Below are 15,893 nucleotides of genomic sequence, written 5' to 3' on the forward strand. Positions count from 1 at the left end.
ATATTGGTTTTTGGTTTTAATCAAGTCACTAAGAATTGTTATTAAATTGGGCTATAGACAAAGTAAAAATATTTTTAGTGCAATTTACAACATGATTTGAAATTAGTTGGCGATTGATTAATACTTGGAAGTTTATTCGTGGGGTGTACGTAGCCTTGATTGATAACATTGCTGATTGCCTCTGAATAGTGATTTCACTTGATCAGCGGATGTTTACATAATCATGGCGTGGCAATAATGGCTCGGTTAACAGCCTATTCCCCCTTAGGCTAGTTCATTGCGGAACTGTTGAAATTTAATACTTTTTCTTCGCCTAGGTTTCTGTTAATTTTAGACATTTGTCATCATCATTATTATTATTGTAATCGCAGCTTCGAAAGACTGGCACCACGCGGGCAAGGAACGCGCATTGTTGTGCACAGAGTGTCGTTTGTTCTATAAGAAGTACGGCGAATTGCGCCCTCTGGCTGAGCCAAGAGAACCACCTCCCTTCATGTTCAAACCCGTCAAGGACGAGGAGAATAATCAACCCGTCAACGGCAAACACATCATGCGAACCAGGCGGAGCAAAGAGGCGCAAAACCATCGGGTCAATAGGAACAAAAACCACCTTAGTGGAACAAGCAGCCCCGATGTTGACTTGATTGCCGCCTCCAAAAGCGGACGCAAGTCACCCGGTGCCGCCAGTACCTGCAGCACCAGTAGCTCTGAAAAGACTGAAAAGAAAAAGGTAATAAGTCGCCACTTCAAATTCACGAAAACATTAACCAGGGTTCATACAAACCTGGAAAACAGGGAAAACCTGGAAAAATCAGGGAAATAAATAGTTGACAAAAACCTCAGGGAAAATTCAGGGAAATAAATAGTTGACAAAAACCTCAGGGAAATAAATAGTTGACAAAAACCTCAGGGAAAACTCAGGGAAATAAATAGTTGACAAAAACCTCAGGGAAATAAATAGTTGACAAAAACCTCAGGGAAATAAATAGTTGACAAAAACCTCAGGGAAATAAATAGTTGACAAAAACCTCAGGGAAATAAATAGTTGACAAAAACCTCAGGGAAATAAATAGTTGACAAAAACCTCAGGGAAATAAATAGTTGACAAAAACCTCAGGGAAATAAATAGTTGACAAAAACCTCAGGGAAATAAATAGTTGACAAAAACCTCAGGGAAATAAATAGTTGACAAAAACCTCAGGGAAATAAATAGTTGACAAAAACCTCAGGGAAATAAATAGTTGACAAAAACCTCAGGGAAATAAATAGTTGACAAAAACCTCAGGGAAATAAATAGTTGACAAAAACCTCAGGGAAATAAATAGTTGACAAAAACCTCAGGGAAATAAATAGTTGACAAAAACCTCAGGGAAAACTTCGAATTTTTAGTAAAATTCAGGGAAATCAGGGAAATTTGCGTCAAACAGGGGCCGAGTAATTGAGCAAAATGTTCGTGAACATTCCCTCCATAGGATTAACATTACACTATACTTTGAAGGCTGGTTATATTAGAGATACGGGCATGTCCTTTGATTATGTAATAGCCATATTTGCCCCCCCCCCCTCCTTCGTTAACGTTTGCTCCATGGAATACTCCATATACGGGAAAAACCTGGAAAACTCAGGGAAATTTGTTTTCCAAAAGTTGTATGAACCCCGTTAACCATCAACTATTGTTTGCTGTTCAATTTCTAGAAATCTCCCGAGAGTCCGGCGAAAGGGAAGAAGCGACAAAGAGAAGATAACAAAGGTGCATCGGAACCTGAAGCTGATGGCGGAGAAAGGTCTAGTCCCAAAAAGAAAAAGAACCCGGGGGAGCGTCCCACTAGCCCTACAGAATCGACAACTACGGAGAGCAGTAGCGTCTCGAACGAAGAGAATGGCAATGAGGGTGACAACGAGGAACAAGAGGGAGTCGAGGGAGAGGTCGAGAATGACGCCTCCAGCTCGCCACCCTCCCCTTGTCCTTTACCGCCACGCAGCCCCTTGGCCCCCGCGCCTCCTCTCACCGCAGACGCCTTGAACTCGGAAACCCCTGATCTCAAGACTGATGTTTTGGTTGATGGACGCGTTTCGCCTTCCGCTCCCGCTCTGACGGCTGACGACTCGCCACCGAACAATGTAGCGCCTGATGAAACGGCGTCGCGATTACCTCCCTCATTACCCGTTCAAACTACTTTAATAACTAGAATTTCCACGCCACCACCCTCTTTAGCCCAACAGAACCCTCTACTAGTAGAACCTGATGCTTTTCTCCAACCTTTACCGCCCCCTTTGCCGGATAACGGGCCTATGTTCTCCCCTGGTGGCATTGCGCAACAAACTATTAAATTGGAGACCTTAGATGTGCCACCTGCCTCGGAAACGCCGCCTCCTAAACTATCCCAAGCCATAGAAACTAACTCGAACGAAATAGAGACTTCATCCGTGAGTGTCAGAAAGTCGCCTTCTCCCCCCGCACCACCATCACCAGCTATTCGCATTAAGGAAGAAGAGCCATCTCACTTCTCGTCACCCAAACGACTTTCTTCATATCCTAACAGTCCTCCCGCGGCTCCTGTTCAATCGCCTCCTCCCCTTCAATCGCGCCCGCTGGACAACAGCGATAGTATTAATGAACAAGCACTCGGATCTCATCCTCCAACGATGTACACCGTGACGCCGCCGCCTTCCGTCACGGGGATCCCGTCTCGAGGGCTTGAGTTCCCAGGACCTCATCCTGATAAGATCAAGATGGAACCCGTGGACGGTGTCCCATCACACTCGCCCAAGCTTCACCAATACCAAGTCCCTAACATGTCACGTTCTTCTATTCCGCCACCGCCCCTTTTAGCGCCACCATCTCAAGGGGTTCCTCATCCGAGCATCGAAACTTCCGGTTCTCCCGCTATTTCGCTCTTTGGTCCCGCGATCGCGTCAAGTCCGACGGTCCGCTCCTTTCCGTTGGTAAGCACAACAGCGACAGTTGGTCCCGTTTCGAGTGTTGGACAGCCAATTGGTTCCCCTCCTGACGTCAAACCCGTCATCAACCTACGATCTCTGTCTCCGCACGGCGGCGCTCTAGGACCTCCACCCATGGTGACTCCTCAGGCCATGATGGGCCATGGACCTCACGCTCTTCATATGCAAGCGGCCTCTCAGGGTTACCCTCCCTACCCGTATCCGCCTTATTTCCCGGCCCATCATCTGTACCCTCCGGGAGCCTTACATTTGCCTCCTCATTTGGCCTACCCTCCTCCGCCACCGCCAGGACTTTCGCGATCAGGCCACCCACACTCCTCAAGCCGGTCTAGCCCCCTGGCGCCTCCGCCTCAAGGGCAGAATTCCGCTTCATCGGCTGGTAATTCTTTTAACCAGATGACTTTAATATCGTCAAGTGCTTCCGCGGTCTCGAACGCGACGAGCACCGTGACCGCGCATTCGACTCCAGTTGTAAGCTTGAGTATGGGTCCTATCACACACGCACCCATTCCCGTACCGCAACAATCCTTAAACTCACTCTCAGGAACTGTGGTTAGTAGTCAACACGGCGGTTCGATGGGTCCTCCTTCATCGCATCACGGGCAGCCCCACCATCCGGCGTCCCACCACCACCCTGGGCCGCATAATCAACATCATGGTCCTCATTCGCAGCAGCATCAAGCGCCGCCTCATCACCTCCTCCACGCGGCACCCAATCATGGCGTGCAATCGAGTTCGCGCCACTCTCCAGCCCATCATCAACATCACGGGCACGCTTCATCGCAGCAGATTCACAACCACGGCGCGGGCCACAGTCAACAATCGCCACATCATGGAGGGAATCAAAATTCTCATCATCAGGGTCAGCTTCGAGGACTAGCCCACCATGGCGGTTCTTCGCATTCGGCTAGCCAAGGTCACCACTCTTCTCTCGCGGCTCAGCATCACGGCCAAAGTCACCATCTCTCTCACCCGACGCATGGCCATCATGGCAAGGATAAAGGTCGGTCAGGCTCTAGTCATCACGAGAGCGCGCCTCCTCCGCTCCCTGAAGAGGAAGAAGAAATGACACCCGAAAGGCAAGCGCCTGTTCGCGGCCCCAGTCCTGAACCTAAGGTCGAAGATGTCGAATGCCATCGCAGTCAGTCTGCTATGTAAGTAATGGAATAATTCTTTATGGATTATCGATGGTCAATAGTCCAGGCCTGATACTGAGTCACTTTTGTCACTAAAAGTCACTTTTTTAAATTCAGTCACTAAAAGTCACTTTTTTAAATTCAGTCACTAAAAGTCACTTTTTTAAATTCAGTCACTAAAAGTCACTTTTTTAAATTCAGTCACTAAAAGTCACTTTTTTAAATTCAGTCACTAAAAGTCACTTTTTTAAATTCAGTCACTAAAGTCACTTTTTTAAATTCAGTCACTAAAGTCACTTTTTTTTCTGAAATTGGTCACTAAAGTCACTTTTTTTTCTGAAATTGGTCACTAAAGTCACTTTTTTTTTCTGAAATTGGTCACTAAAGTCACTTTTTTTTCTGAAATTGGTCACTAAAGTCACTTTTTTTTCTGAAATTGGTCACTAAAGTCACTTTTTTTTCTGAAATTGGTCACTAAAGTCACTTTTTTTTTCTGAAATTGGTCACTAAAGTCACTTTTTTTTTCTGAAATTGGTCACTAAAGTCACTTTTTTTTTCTGAAATTGGTCACTAAAGTCACTTTTTTTTCTGAAATTAGTCACTAAAGTCACTTTTTTTGAAATTTTCAGTATTTTGATATTTTTATTCTAAATCTTTGCTAACAACTTGAATACTGAATCTCTGTTCGCAGATTTTTACGGCATTGGAACAGAGGAGAATTTAATTCTTGCGCCAGAACGGACCTTACTTTTAAACCAGTGCCTGACTCAAACCTATCAAGAAAACGTGAGGAACGAGCCAGGAAAGCGGCTGAACGAGAACGAGATGATAAATCCGTGAGTGAAGTACTTTTTCTATATAACCAGTAACGGAGCGATCAAATCGTGTATTTGCGTTTTCCCCAAAAAATTTAAGCGTCCCAGTAGTTGTGTATCGTTCAAAACCAAAGATGGACTATTACGATTCTTATAGCTTGCCTGAGTGGCTTCCCTAAGTCCTATATTTACTCGTTCTCCTTCGTTTCCTCCTACATTTCTTCGTACTAATCCTCGTTAGTCCGCCGCGTACTTTTCTTCGCTGTAAATCTATCTATATTTGAGCGAACGTTGGTTTTCAGTATTACAAGTGGAAGGAGCTGGCTTACGAAGAACTAGGCTTGACGAGTTTCCACAAATCACTTGCCACTCAGGCAAGTAAAATAGTTTTTAAAGAAGGGCCTCTCACTCTCTCTCTCTCTTTCTCTCTCTCTCCATCTGTCTATTTCACTCTTTTGTTTCGTCTCAGTGTCGAGTGAGTAACTTTAAACTCAGATACAATATTCGGAAATTAAATTGAGGGTGAAGTAGAAAATCAAGTGATTTTTTTTATCGATTCTTCTACTAATTATAAGACCAGTCTGCATATAGTGAAACATTCAGGAAATACCGTTTCCGAATGATTTTAAAATTATTTCAAATTAGGTTCAGATATTATGGATAATTTTAAATAAGGACCTTTGACCAATCGCGTTAATCGCGTAACGCCCTGCCTTTTTGTTAACAAAATTCTCGTGGCACGTTCCATGTCTCGCGCCACGATTGTCACGTCGCGCGCCTAATTTTATCAAATCTCGTGACAAATTACATTAGACACGGAACGTGCCACGAGAATTTTGTTAATTAAAAGGCAGGGCGTTACGTGATTGGTCGGAAGTCCTTCTTTAAAATTATCCCTAAAATCTGAACCTAATTTGAATTTCAAAATCATTCGGAGACTGTATTTCCTGAATGTTTCACTATATGCAGACTGGTCTTATAATTAGTAGAAGAATCGGTAAAAAAATCACTTGATTTTCTACTTCACCCTCCCTTTAAAGTTACTCTATAACTACCCAACTTAAACGTTATAAAATGAGTCTTTTAGCGTTTTTCATTGTGTTTGTTGCGATATAAGTGCTCAGAATGCCATTTTTGACCCAAAAGGACGATTGGTGCGGAGGAAATTGCTTGCAAGTTTTCCGTTAAAAGATTGGTTAATTGTGATCAGATATTCATATCTTATTTAAAAGTGACTGTTACGTAACAGTTTAGAATCGATGGAAGATTACTGCAAATTTTCCAACTAGAATAGTTTCTTGGGAGTTCTGACACGGAGTTAGTTAGGGACAGGTCTTCAGCAACCGCCAATCTCAGTGAAAAACTCTATTAGCGTATAATTGTCCCACCCATAACGAGAACTTCGACGAGCAAAGCCTAATCTCGTAGTGACCTGGGTACTATCGCAGTCTGGGAAATATGATCACACTTCCTCTGGTCCAAAACCAGTTTATTAATTGCTTGGACTAGTTTTTTTAATTCAAATTGTGGGGGTTACTGGTCCTCGGGACCAGTTTATTAATTGGAAATCTATGGGAGAACAAAGGCTGGGACCACTCCGGAGACCAGTTTATTATTTAGGACACTAGGGGGTCACTGGTCCCAAGGACTAGTTTATTAAATGCAAATCTATAGGAGAACAAAGGTTGGGACCACTCCGGAGACCAGTTTATTATTTAGGACACTAGGGGGTTACTGGTCCTCGGGACCAGTTTATTAATTGCAAATCTATTGGAGAACAAAGGTTGGGACCACTCCGGAGACCAGTTTATTATTTAGGACACTAGGGGGTTACTGGTCCTCGGGACCAGTTTATTAATTGCAAATCTATAGGAGAACAAAGGTTGGGACCACTCCGGAGACCAGTTTATTATTTAGGACACTAGGGGGTTACTGGTCCTCGGGACCAGTTTATTAATTGCAAATCTATTGGAGAACAAAGGTTGGGACCACTCCGGAGACCAGTTTATTATTTAGGACACTAGGGGGTTACTGGTCCTCGGGACCAGTTTATTAATTGCAAATCTATAGGAGAACAAAGGTTGGGACCACTCCGGAGACCAGTTTATTATTTAGGACACTAGGGGGTTACTGGTCCTCGGGACCAGTTTATTAATTGCAAATCTATTGGAGAACAAAGGCTGGGACCACTCCGGAGACCAGTTTATTATTTAGGACACTAGGGGGTTACTGGTCCCAAGGACTAGTTTATTAATTGCAAATCTATAGGAGAACAAAGGCTGGGACCACTCCGGAGACCAGTTTATTATTTAGGACACTAGGGGGTTACTGGTCCCAAGGACTAGTTTATTAATTGCAAATCTATGGGAGAACAAAGGCTGGGACCACTCCGGAGACCAGTTTATTATTTAGGACACTAGGGGGTCACTGGTCCCAAGGACTAGTTTATTAAATGCAAATCTATAGGAGAACAAAGGTTGGGACCACTCCGGAGACCAGTTTATTATTTAGGACACTAGGGGGTTACTGGTCCTCGGGACCAGTTTATTAATTGCAAATCTATAGGAGAACAAAGGTTGGGACCACTCCGGAGACCAGTTTATTATTTAGGACACTAGGGGGTTACTGGTCCTCGGGACCAGTTTATTAATTGCAAATCTATTGGAGAACAAAGGTTGGGACCACTCCGGAGACCAGTTTATTATTTAGGACACTAGGGGGTTACTGGTCCTCGGGACCAGTTTATTAATTGCAAATCTATAGGAGAACAAAGGTTGGGACCACTCCGGAGACCAGTTTATTATTTAGGACACTAGGGGGTTACTGGTCCTCGGGACCAGTTTATTAATTGCAAATCTATTGGAGAACAAAGGCTGGGACCACTCCGGAGACCAGTTTATTATTTAGGACACTAGGGGGTTACTGGTCCCAAGGACTAGTTTATTAATTGCAAATCTATAGGAGAACAAAGGCTGGGACCACTCCGGAGACCAGTTTATTATTTAGGACACTAGGGGGTTACTGGTCCCAAGGACTAGTTTATTAATTGCAAATCTATGGGAGAACAAAGGCTGGGACCACTCCGGAGACCAGTTTATTATTTAGGACACTAGGGGGTCACTGGTCCCAAGGACTAGTTTATTAAATGCAAATCTATAGGAGAACAAAGGTTGGGACCACTCCGGAGACCAGTTTATTATTTAGGACACTAGGGGGTTACTGGTCCTCGGGACCAGTTTATTAATTGCAAATCTATTGGAGAACAAAGGTTGGGACCACTCCGGAGACCAGTTTATTATTTAGGACACTAGGGGGTTACTGGTCCTCGGGACCAGTTTATTAATTGCAAATCTATTGGAGAACAAAGGCTGGGACCACTCCGGAGACCAGTTTATTATTTAGGACACTAGGGGGTTACTGGTCCTCGGGACCAGTTTATTAATTGCAAATCTATTGGAGAACAAAGGCTGGGACCACTCCGGAGACCAGTTTATTATTTAGGACACTAGGGGGTTACTGGTCCCAAGGACTAGTTTATTAATTGCAAATCTATAGGAGAACAAAGGCTGGGACCACTCCGGAGACCAGTTTATTATTTAGGACACTAGGGGGTTACTGGTCCCAAGGACTAGTTTATTAATTGCAAATCTATAGGAGAACAAAGGTTGGGATCACTCCGGAGACCAGTTTATTATTTAGGACACTAGGGGGTTACTGGTCCCAAGGACTAGTTTATTAATTGCAAATCTATAGGAGAACAAAGGTTGGGATCACTCCGGAGACCAGTTTATTATTTAGGACACTAGGGGGTTACTGGTCCTCGGGACCAGTTTATTAATTGCAAATCTATTGGAGAACAAAGGCTGGGACCACTCCGGAGACCAGTTTATTATTTAGGACACTAGGGGGTGTCACTGGTCCCAAGGACTAGTTTATTAATTGCAAATCTATAGGAGAACAAAGGCTGGGACCACACCGGAGACCAGTTTATTTATTTTGGACACTAGGGGGTTACTGGTCCTCGGGACCGGTTTATTAATTGGAAATCTATGGGAGAACAAAGGCTGGGACCACTCCGGAGACCAGTTTATTATTTAGGACACTAGGGGGGTCACTGGTCCCAAGGACTAGTTTAAAAAATATCCTTATTTCCCAGACTGGTTTACTACTATGTACATTTTAGGAATTTCACTTAGCGACAAATAGCGGAGGATCATCGCGATAGTTAGTACCAAAGTTTGCTACGAGAAGCAGTTTTTTTACGTCGAAGTGGTGTATTAACTGTAGCCAGTGTTAATTACCTATTTAATGTCATAATGTTCTTCGATGTAAATTTTGTATCGCAGAAAATGAATATGGTGGAAAAAGGTGGAATTGGTATGGATCTTAAAGCGGGTTCAAGTGGACACAGCCTCTACGACAGACAAACGGGGCGTTGTTACCAAGATACTCCCGCTCTGCGACAGTTGAGCGAATACGCCAGACCTCACGCTACGTTTTCGCCTGGATACCCAAGGACAACGGTGGCGGGTCCGCTTCCCAGCATGAGTGGCGGAATACCCTTGGGCATGTCGCCGCACGCCATTGATCCCATGCTGCATTACCAGATTTCAGCTGGAATGTACGGACCAAGTGCTCGTGAAAGGTAAATAATCAGGGCTGTGCAGGTCCAGATTTTTGTGTGTCTGGTAATAGAACATTTTACCCGCGGGTATCGGGTCCAATTTTCAATTACCCTTCGGGTCCTCGGGTCGTGCAAAATCCCCAAAATTAGCTTTCGGGTCTTTGTTTTTCCTTACAGTCCAATTAAACTTAGTCCCATTAAACTTCGTTTTAAATATTGTGTAACCACGCTTGCGAGATTTCTAAACTCGCCCCACGTGGCCATAAAAGCCTTGGCTAATACTAAGATTAAACAACTCCCGTTACTTAGCTTCAATCATACTTTTATTAAACTAAATAAATTACTAAATACCGACTTGTATTTGTTACAAATTAAAGAACTTAAAGTTTAAACATAATTACTAATAACGAATGAAGTCCAATATAAGGGTCAAAGCCCAACGCTCGAGCGATCTACTTATCTTAGTAGTGGAGGAGACTGGAGACTGGAGAGTGAACTGACTTATAATGATAAGCAGCCGACCCTTTTATAGTAAGGGAGAGGTCAAAGGTAACACCGGGTGTTAATCCTCCTTACACCCCTGGAGTAGAAACTCAGGAGGTTCCTAAACTATTATGGAAGGTTACAATCCCATAGTGTAATTCATTAAACAATATTAATTAACTTGTTACTAATTAAATTATTTAATTATGAAAGACAGAAGTATTGAAACAAGCGCGGTAACGTCATGAATTGGACCCGTGGGGATTTTGTATTGGCAAAGGCTTAAAATTGGGACTCTGGTACCTGTTCGGGTCCAAAAAAATATGTTTCGGGTACACACACATCCCTTTTAATAATTATAATAAGATCTGCCGTGGATTTTTGAAACTAGTTTAAAGAAATTACACCTAAGCTTTAGTAATTTGTTTAATAAGGAACCGTCTTGGCAGGCAGTAAGTCGCTACTTATGCCATATAAAATATCTTCGAAGAAACCTACTGGAACAGAGACTTGTAGCTACGTACTGCCTGCAGAGTTACCGTAACCAATCTTTGTTTATTAACCTTTATTAACTAAATAGGAATCTTATAAAAATAATTATGGTACTTTTAAATTAAAAATAATGACTTGTTTTAAATATCCGCAGGTTGGAAATCGAGTTAGAACGAGAGAAACGAGAGAGGGATCTCCACGATAAACTAAAAGCGGAATTGGAATTAAAATCTCGTTTGCCGCCGGGATCTATCGCTGGACCCGTTGGTTTCGACCCTCATTGGTTGGAGCTTCAGCGCAGATACGTGGCGAGCGTGCAACAGGGAGCAGCCGCGGGACCCCCTAGCCACTTCGCGTTGTACACACCGGCGGAACGTGAGAGACTGGAGAGGCTTGGAATCCCAACTTCTATGGCGGGACCCGAAGGACCTAGCGGTGTTCCGTCACCCATGGACCGGTTGGCGGCTGAACGGCTTCACTCGGAGCGCCTGGCCCTGAATACGGATCCCCTTCTTCGATTGCAAATGGCAGGCATTACTCCGGAACTGCACACCCACGCTCACACCCATGCCCACACACACGCCCACGCTCACACGCATCTGCATTTGCATCCGCACGATGCCGTGACGGCCGCCGCGGCCATGGGCATCCCGCCCGCCCCCGCTGCGGCCAATCAAGAACCCGCGGGGCCCCACCCGTTGCTGCCTCCGACGGCGTACCCGGCGCCCAGACCCCCCCTCTTATCTCGCGGAGAGTTGCTTCATCCGCAGCCCGCACTAATGAGACCGTCCTTCGACGACCAACTGGCTCACCAGGTACGCGTCGTAAGAGAACCCGCCTATTTCCGATTAAAAAAAAAAAATTCGAATATTTCCCTTCTACGCGTCGATACCGAGTTTACGGAATGTTGTTTCTGTACCGTAAACTCAGTCTCGCTTGGGAATATTTTTGGCACCAATGTCAAAATTCGAAAGCGACGACTCGTTGTTGTTTATTTCGCCACGTTTATTAGCTCCATCGTGGTGAAATAACATTCGCCAATCGTTAAAGACGTTTCTACCAAAGTATTCGATCGTTTTCTCCCACCAATTTTTGTAACTGTTGTCTTAATTGAATTCTCAGACTCGTGTGTGGGCATAGGGTGCGAAAAATATTTCAAGTATTTATTGTTTCGACGGTACAGCCAACATCGATTTGAATTACGAGTCTTCATTCACTATTGTCGGGAATTAATAAAATCAAAAGTGGATGAGACAAAAAGTATGAAAATGCAGGCCAAAAGTCGACTCGCGAGTCATCATCAGAGTTTCGCCGTAGTTGACCGTTTTTTTGGCGTAGCTATACTGGGCCTGATCACTCCCTTAAAATAGGTCTTGTGTTAATTCGCGGTTACCGTCGTCTGCTATTGTGTATGCTAGAACTTCCTCGATTTGTGTTTGTAGTCAGGACAGAGTAGCTGGTAATGTTTTAAAAGGTATTTGAAGGTATAATATGGATTTAAGTAAGGTTATCGAAGCAAAAGAAGAGCACATAAAACTAGATACGTTTAAAACAAATCTCGGTAATTTAGCTATAGCGCGAGCAGCTTGCGTCGTGATGCGCGTGATCGAGTGGGTTATGGTTAAACCAAGGAGCATAAATGTCTGAACTACTTTAAGTCGCGAGTTTGCAAGTCCATCAGTCACTTGAAAACTAAATAGTTATTGGCGAAACTTTGATGTCCGCGTCTGTTAACACAGGCTCTACATGGATTAACTAACGCTAGGGATTGTTCACTAACCGTGTTTCCCATGTAATACTCTCGCCAACTACATGTTCCGAATTATTCCTTGATTCCCCTCTTCATTCCCCCAATTTATTGGACCAAAACGGATGTAGATATTGCGCCATCTCTAGGCAAAATAAATACTTTTGCGGATTTTAAAGATGGGGGCGCCCATTTTTAGGCGGGATTTTAATTTTGACGTCATAGGACACGTGATATTTGGTCCAATTTTCTTATAACTTCCGGTTAGGGATAGTAGCTGCGGCTAGGGGCGTTTGGAACATGCATGCTTAATCGTTTAGGGGGAACGAACAATCCCTAGCGTTAGTTAATCCATGGGCTCTATGGCCATTGTCATACTTTCCCTCTCATCCACATTTGATAAAATGTATTAATTCCTGGTCGTGTTTATGGCAGTTTCTAAAAGATTCAATTTTGGTATCGCGACCGAGGAGGCTTGGACTCGTAATCAAAGCAGCTGGTACCGACGAAAAAGGTAGTTTACATCAGAATTAAAACTCGCTGTTCTTGTCCTTCTCGCGACAGCTCTCGGCGGCTCAAGCGGTTCATCACGAGCATTTGCAACGTCAAATCATGATGGAGCGTGAAAGATACGCTCATATGAGCTCTCAAATGCCCCATCCGCAATTGATGTCGCAACACGAAGAATTTTACAGGTAATATGATTTTTTTTCTCTACTTTCTTTCTTGCTGGAGGATTAAGGCTTAAAGGGAATGAGAAGCTTCGTGTTGAAAAACCTCTGATTTTTATAACAAAAGATAGAATTAATTTCTGTGAATTCAAAAATATCAAGCTTTTAATTGACTCCGATTTCTAATTATTATTTGGCGGCAATATGCATTTGAAAATGCTTCATATGAAATGATTTGAAATCCACTTTTTATGAAAGGCTAAAACGTTTCCCGTATGCCGACGTCACAGATATATTTTTCACGCGAGATGGCGCCACTCTCCGCTATCAGACCCAGGGTTTAGAATCAGGGATAAGGGAGTCAGATGGATTGGAAATGATGATGGGCGACCTGCGGCACCATATCCCTCCCAGTGTACCTCGCGCACGCCCCTACCCTTCCGTAGGCGATTGCTAAGTGCTGCCGCGTAGCGCCATTTTATTTGAATGAGAACTAGCTTCTATTTTTGAGATAGAGGGAACGTCCTTTACAATTTCGTCCGGCACGACCCTACCTAACCGCTGGGGATGATGGGAGGACTATGGTGCCGTAGGTGGGGGTACAGAGGCAACGCTGTAGGTATGGGGGTTTCCACTCCATTACTCTCTCCTTCAAGAAGTTCAAGTTAGAATGGCGAGAAGCTCGAGACGCGTATAGGATTCACGCGCTTTTTCCCCCCCTCACGCTATAGTGATGTCATCAAACGTGCAAACAAGCTCGACAAGACAAAATTATTGATATATCGAAACTGCAGAGTTTTCGTGATTTTTCAATGGATTTTAAAAATAGAAACTTTGGTTCAATTATATTAAAAACTTGATATTTTGAAAGTAGAGACTTGAAAGTGTAACATAATACAACTTTCGTGGTAAAATATGATATGAAATTGTTAATATATTTTTTTCTTTCTCCTTGATATCTTTCAATTATTAATTAAACTACCAGACATCATCAGCATGTTCAGCAACAGCAACAACAGCAACGCGAACGTGAGATGATTCGAACTCTGGAGGAAGCCGCCAGGGGAGGGGGCAGGCCACAAATGCAGTGAAAAACAAAACGTTCCTACACTTCCCCTCAACCAACTAAACTCTTATTTATTTTTTGGACCCTCGTTGACTAGACGATATACTTAAAATATATTTTTATCTTTGGAAGTGAGAAAAAAAAAAAAAGCTTCCTGAAATGCAAATGCAAGATTGGCTGTTGTTGTTTTTGTTTGTTTGTGTCGAGAACATTTTCGATAAATAAACGGAATTTTCAGAAGCCAGCCAAAAGTGAAGTGGACAATTTGAAGCTTCCCCCTACGTAGATAAAAAAAAAACCCTATTTTTAAATCTTTCACACGTTGCGTTACTTTTTTCAAAACGCGAAAAGAAAATGAACGATAAAAAGTAAAAAACATTAAACGTGCGAATATAAATATATATATATATATATAATTCTAAATATCTACGAAATGAAATGAACAAGTGATGAAAACGTTTCTTCGACTAAGTCTTTTTGAAGGAAAAAAAGACTAGTAAATTTCTGGTCATAAATCCGAGAACCCTTGCTGATTAGATAAACTGAGAACTATTTTAAAACCAATCAAGATGGCAAATAAAAACCTCTCTGAATTGGTGGATTTTTTTTTTTTTTTTGGTAGAATCAGCATACGGTTGGTTTCGTGTCATTTTCAACGTACTTATTGCGTGACGTTGTCGGACTCGGAAAATAATCTACGTATTTTAAAATACATCAATCCGTAATTAATCTATTGTTATTGCTCGTGCTCGAAACTATGGTAAAAGAATAAAAAGGGATCAACTTGTACCTAAGTGTCTAGCCTCATCCTTCAATACCTATTCAATGTTTGCCATTATGTCATCGCAACCAGTGTTGGGCGAGTGATGGCGTATTACCAAGCGGGGGAATTTGCCCACCACTTGTCACGAGACTGTATCAGGTTGGAATTCCATCTAGACTGCGAACATGGAAAACTAGCGGAGTTAGTTCGCTCCACGTTTTTTTAAGGGTTGTTACCAGGGCTGTGCGGGTCCAGATTTTTGGGCATCGGGTAAACTTCGGGTAATTGAAAATTTTACCCGCGGGCATCGGGTCCAATTTTCAATTACCCGTCGGGTCAAGCAAAAGCCTCAAAATTAGCTTTCGGGTCCAATTCCGGTCTTTGTTTTTCCTTCCAGTTCAATTAAAAGCTAGATTTCAAAGCTGAGCCATTATCCCATAGTGTAATTCATTAAACAATATTAATTAATAACTTGTTACTAATTAAATTATTTAGTTATTAAAGGCAGGTATTGAAACACGCGCGGTAACGTCATGAACAGAACTGGACCCTGGGGATTTTCTCATACTCGGCGGGTATTGGCAAAGGCATAAAATTGGGACTTGGGTATCCTGTTCGGTCTTAAAAATTATGTTTCGGGCATCGGAACTTGGTACCCGTTCGGTCTTAAAAAATATGTTTCGGGCATCGGGACTTGGTACCCGTTCGGTCTTAAAAAATATGTTTCGGGCATCGGGACTTGGTACCCGTTCGGTCTTAATAAATATGTTTCGGGTATCGGGTCGGGTACCCGAGATTCCCGCACACCCCTGGTTGTTACAATTCTTTATAAAAAAAAATTTGTTATATTTTTTCAAATATTCCATCTCTATTGATTAATTGAATTCTTAGTTTCCATAAGAAGTGGTGAGGTCAGTTGGGATATGATAAGGTTAACTGTAATGGTTATGAATTGAGGTAAGGTTAGTTTTCATCAGAAGTATATAAATTGGCTTGAGTTAAATTGGATAGTGATAACATGGATAAAGAATGCGCGTGAGGAAATTTGTTTTCACGCTACAGGATAAGTAACTCCCTATCTCCGATGGCAGATTATAGGGAGAGGGCAAACCCATTCTTGGCACGTCATAGGCTT

The 15,893-nt window shown here is 43.0% G+C and overlaps 1 protein-coding gene across 3 annotated transcripts in view; it reads left to right on the plus strand.

Annotated features, from left to right (window-relative positions):
• Gug (arginine-glutamic acid dipeptide repeats grunge) overlaps positions 1 to 14,784 on the plus strand; it is a 52,119-nt gene extending 37,335 nt beyond the window's left edge. Inside the window, exons 11-18 of one of the 3 annotated variants that reach the window (XM_089860584.1) lie at positions 372 to 730; positions 1,696 to 4,115; positions 4,789 to 4,933; positions 5,215 to 5,286; positions 9,259 to 9,557; positions 10,666 to 11,326; positions 12,823 to 12,953; positions 13,915 to 14,784. In XM_089860584.1, the coding sequence (XP_089716710.1) occupies positions 372 to 730; positions 1,696 to 4,115; positions 4,789 to 4,933; positions 5,215 to 5,286; positions 9,259 to 9,557; positions 10,666 to 11,326; positions 12,823 to 12,953; positions 13,915 to 14,020 (4,193 nt within the window). In that variant the 3' untranslated portion in view covers positions 14,021 to 14,784. The remainder of the gene's footprint in view (positions 1 to 371; positions 731 to 1,695; positions 4,116 to 4,788; positions 4,934 to 5,214; positions 5,287 to 9,258; positions 9,558 to 10,665; positions 11,327 to 12,822; positions 12,954 to 13,914) is intronic. The other 2 variants (XM_089860586.1, XM_089860585.1) reach the window with 2 other exon arrangements.
• The last annotated feature ends 1,109 nt before the right edge of the window (positions 14,785 to 15,893 follow it).

Source organism: Phalangium opilio, unplaced genomic scaffold (genome assembly GCF_054372755.1).
Source record: "Phalangium opilio isolate 3A_F unplaced genomic scaffold, DU_Popi_V2 ptg000011l_1, whole genome shotgun sequence".
Classification (NCBI taxonomy): Eukaryota; Metazoa; Arthropoda; class Arachnida; order Opiliones; family Phalangiidae; genus Phalangium; species Phalangium opilio.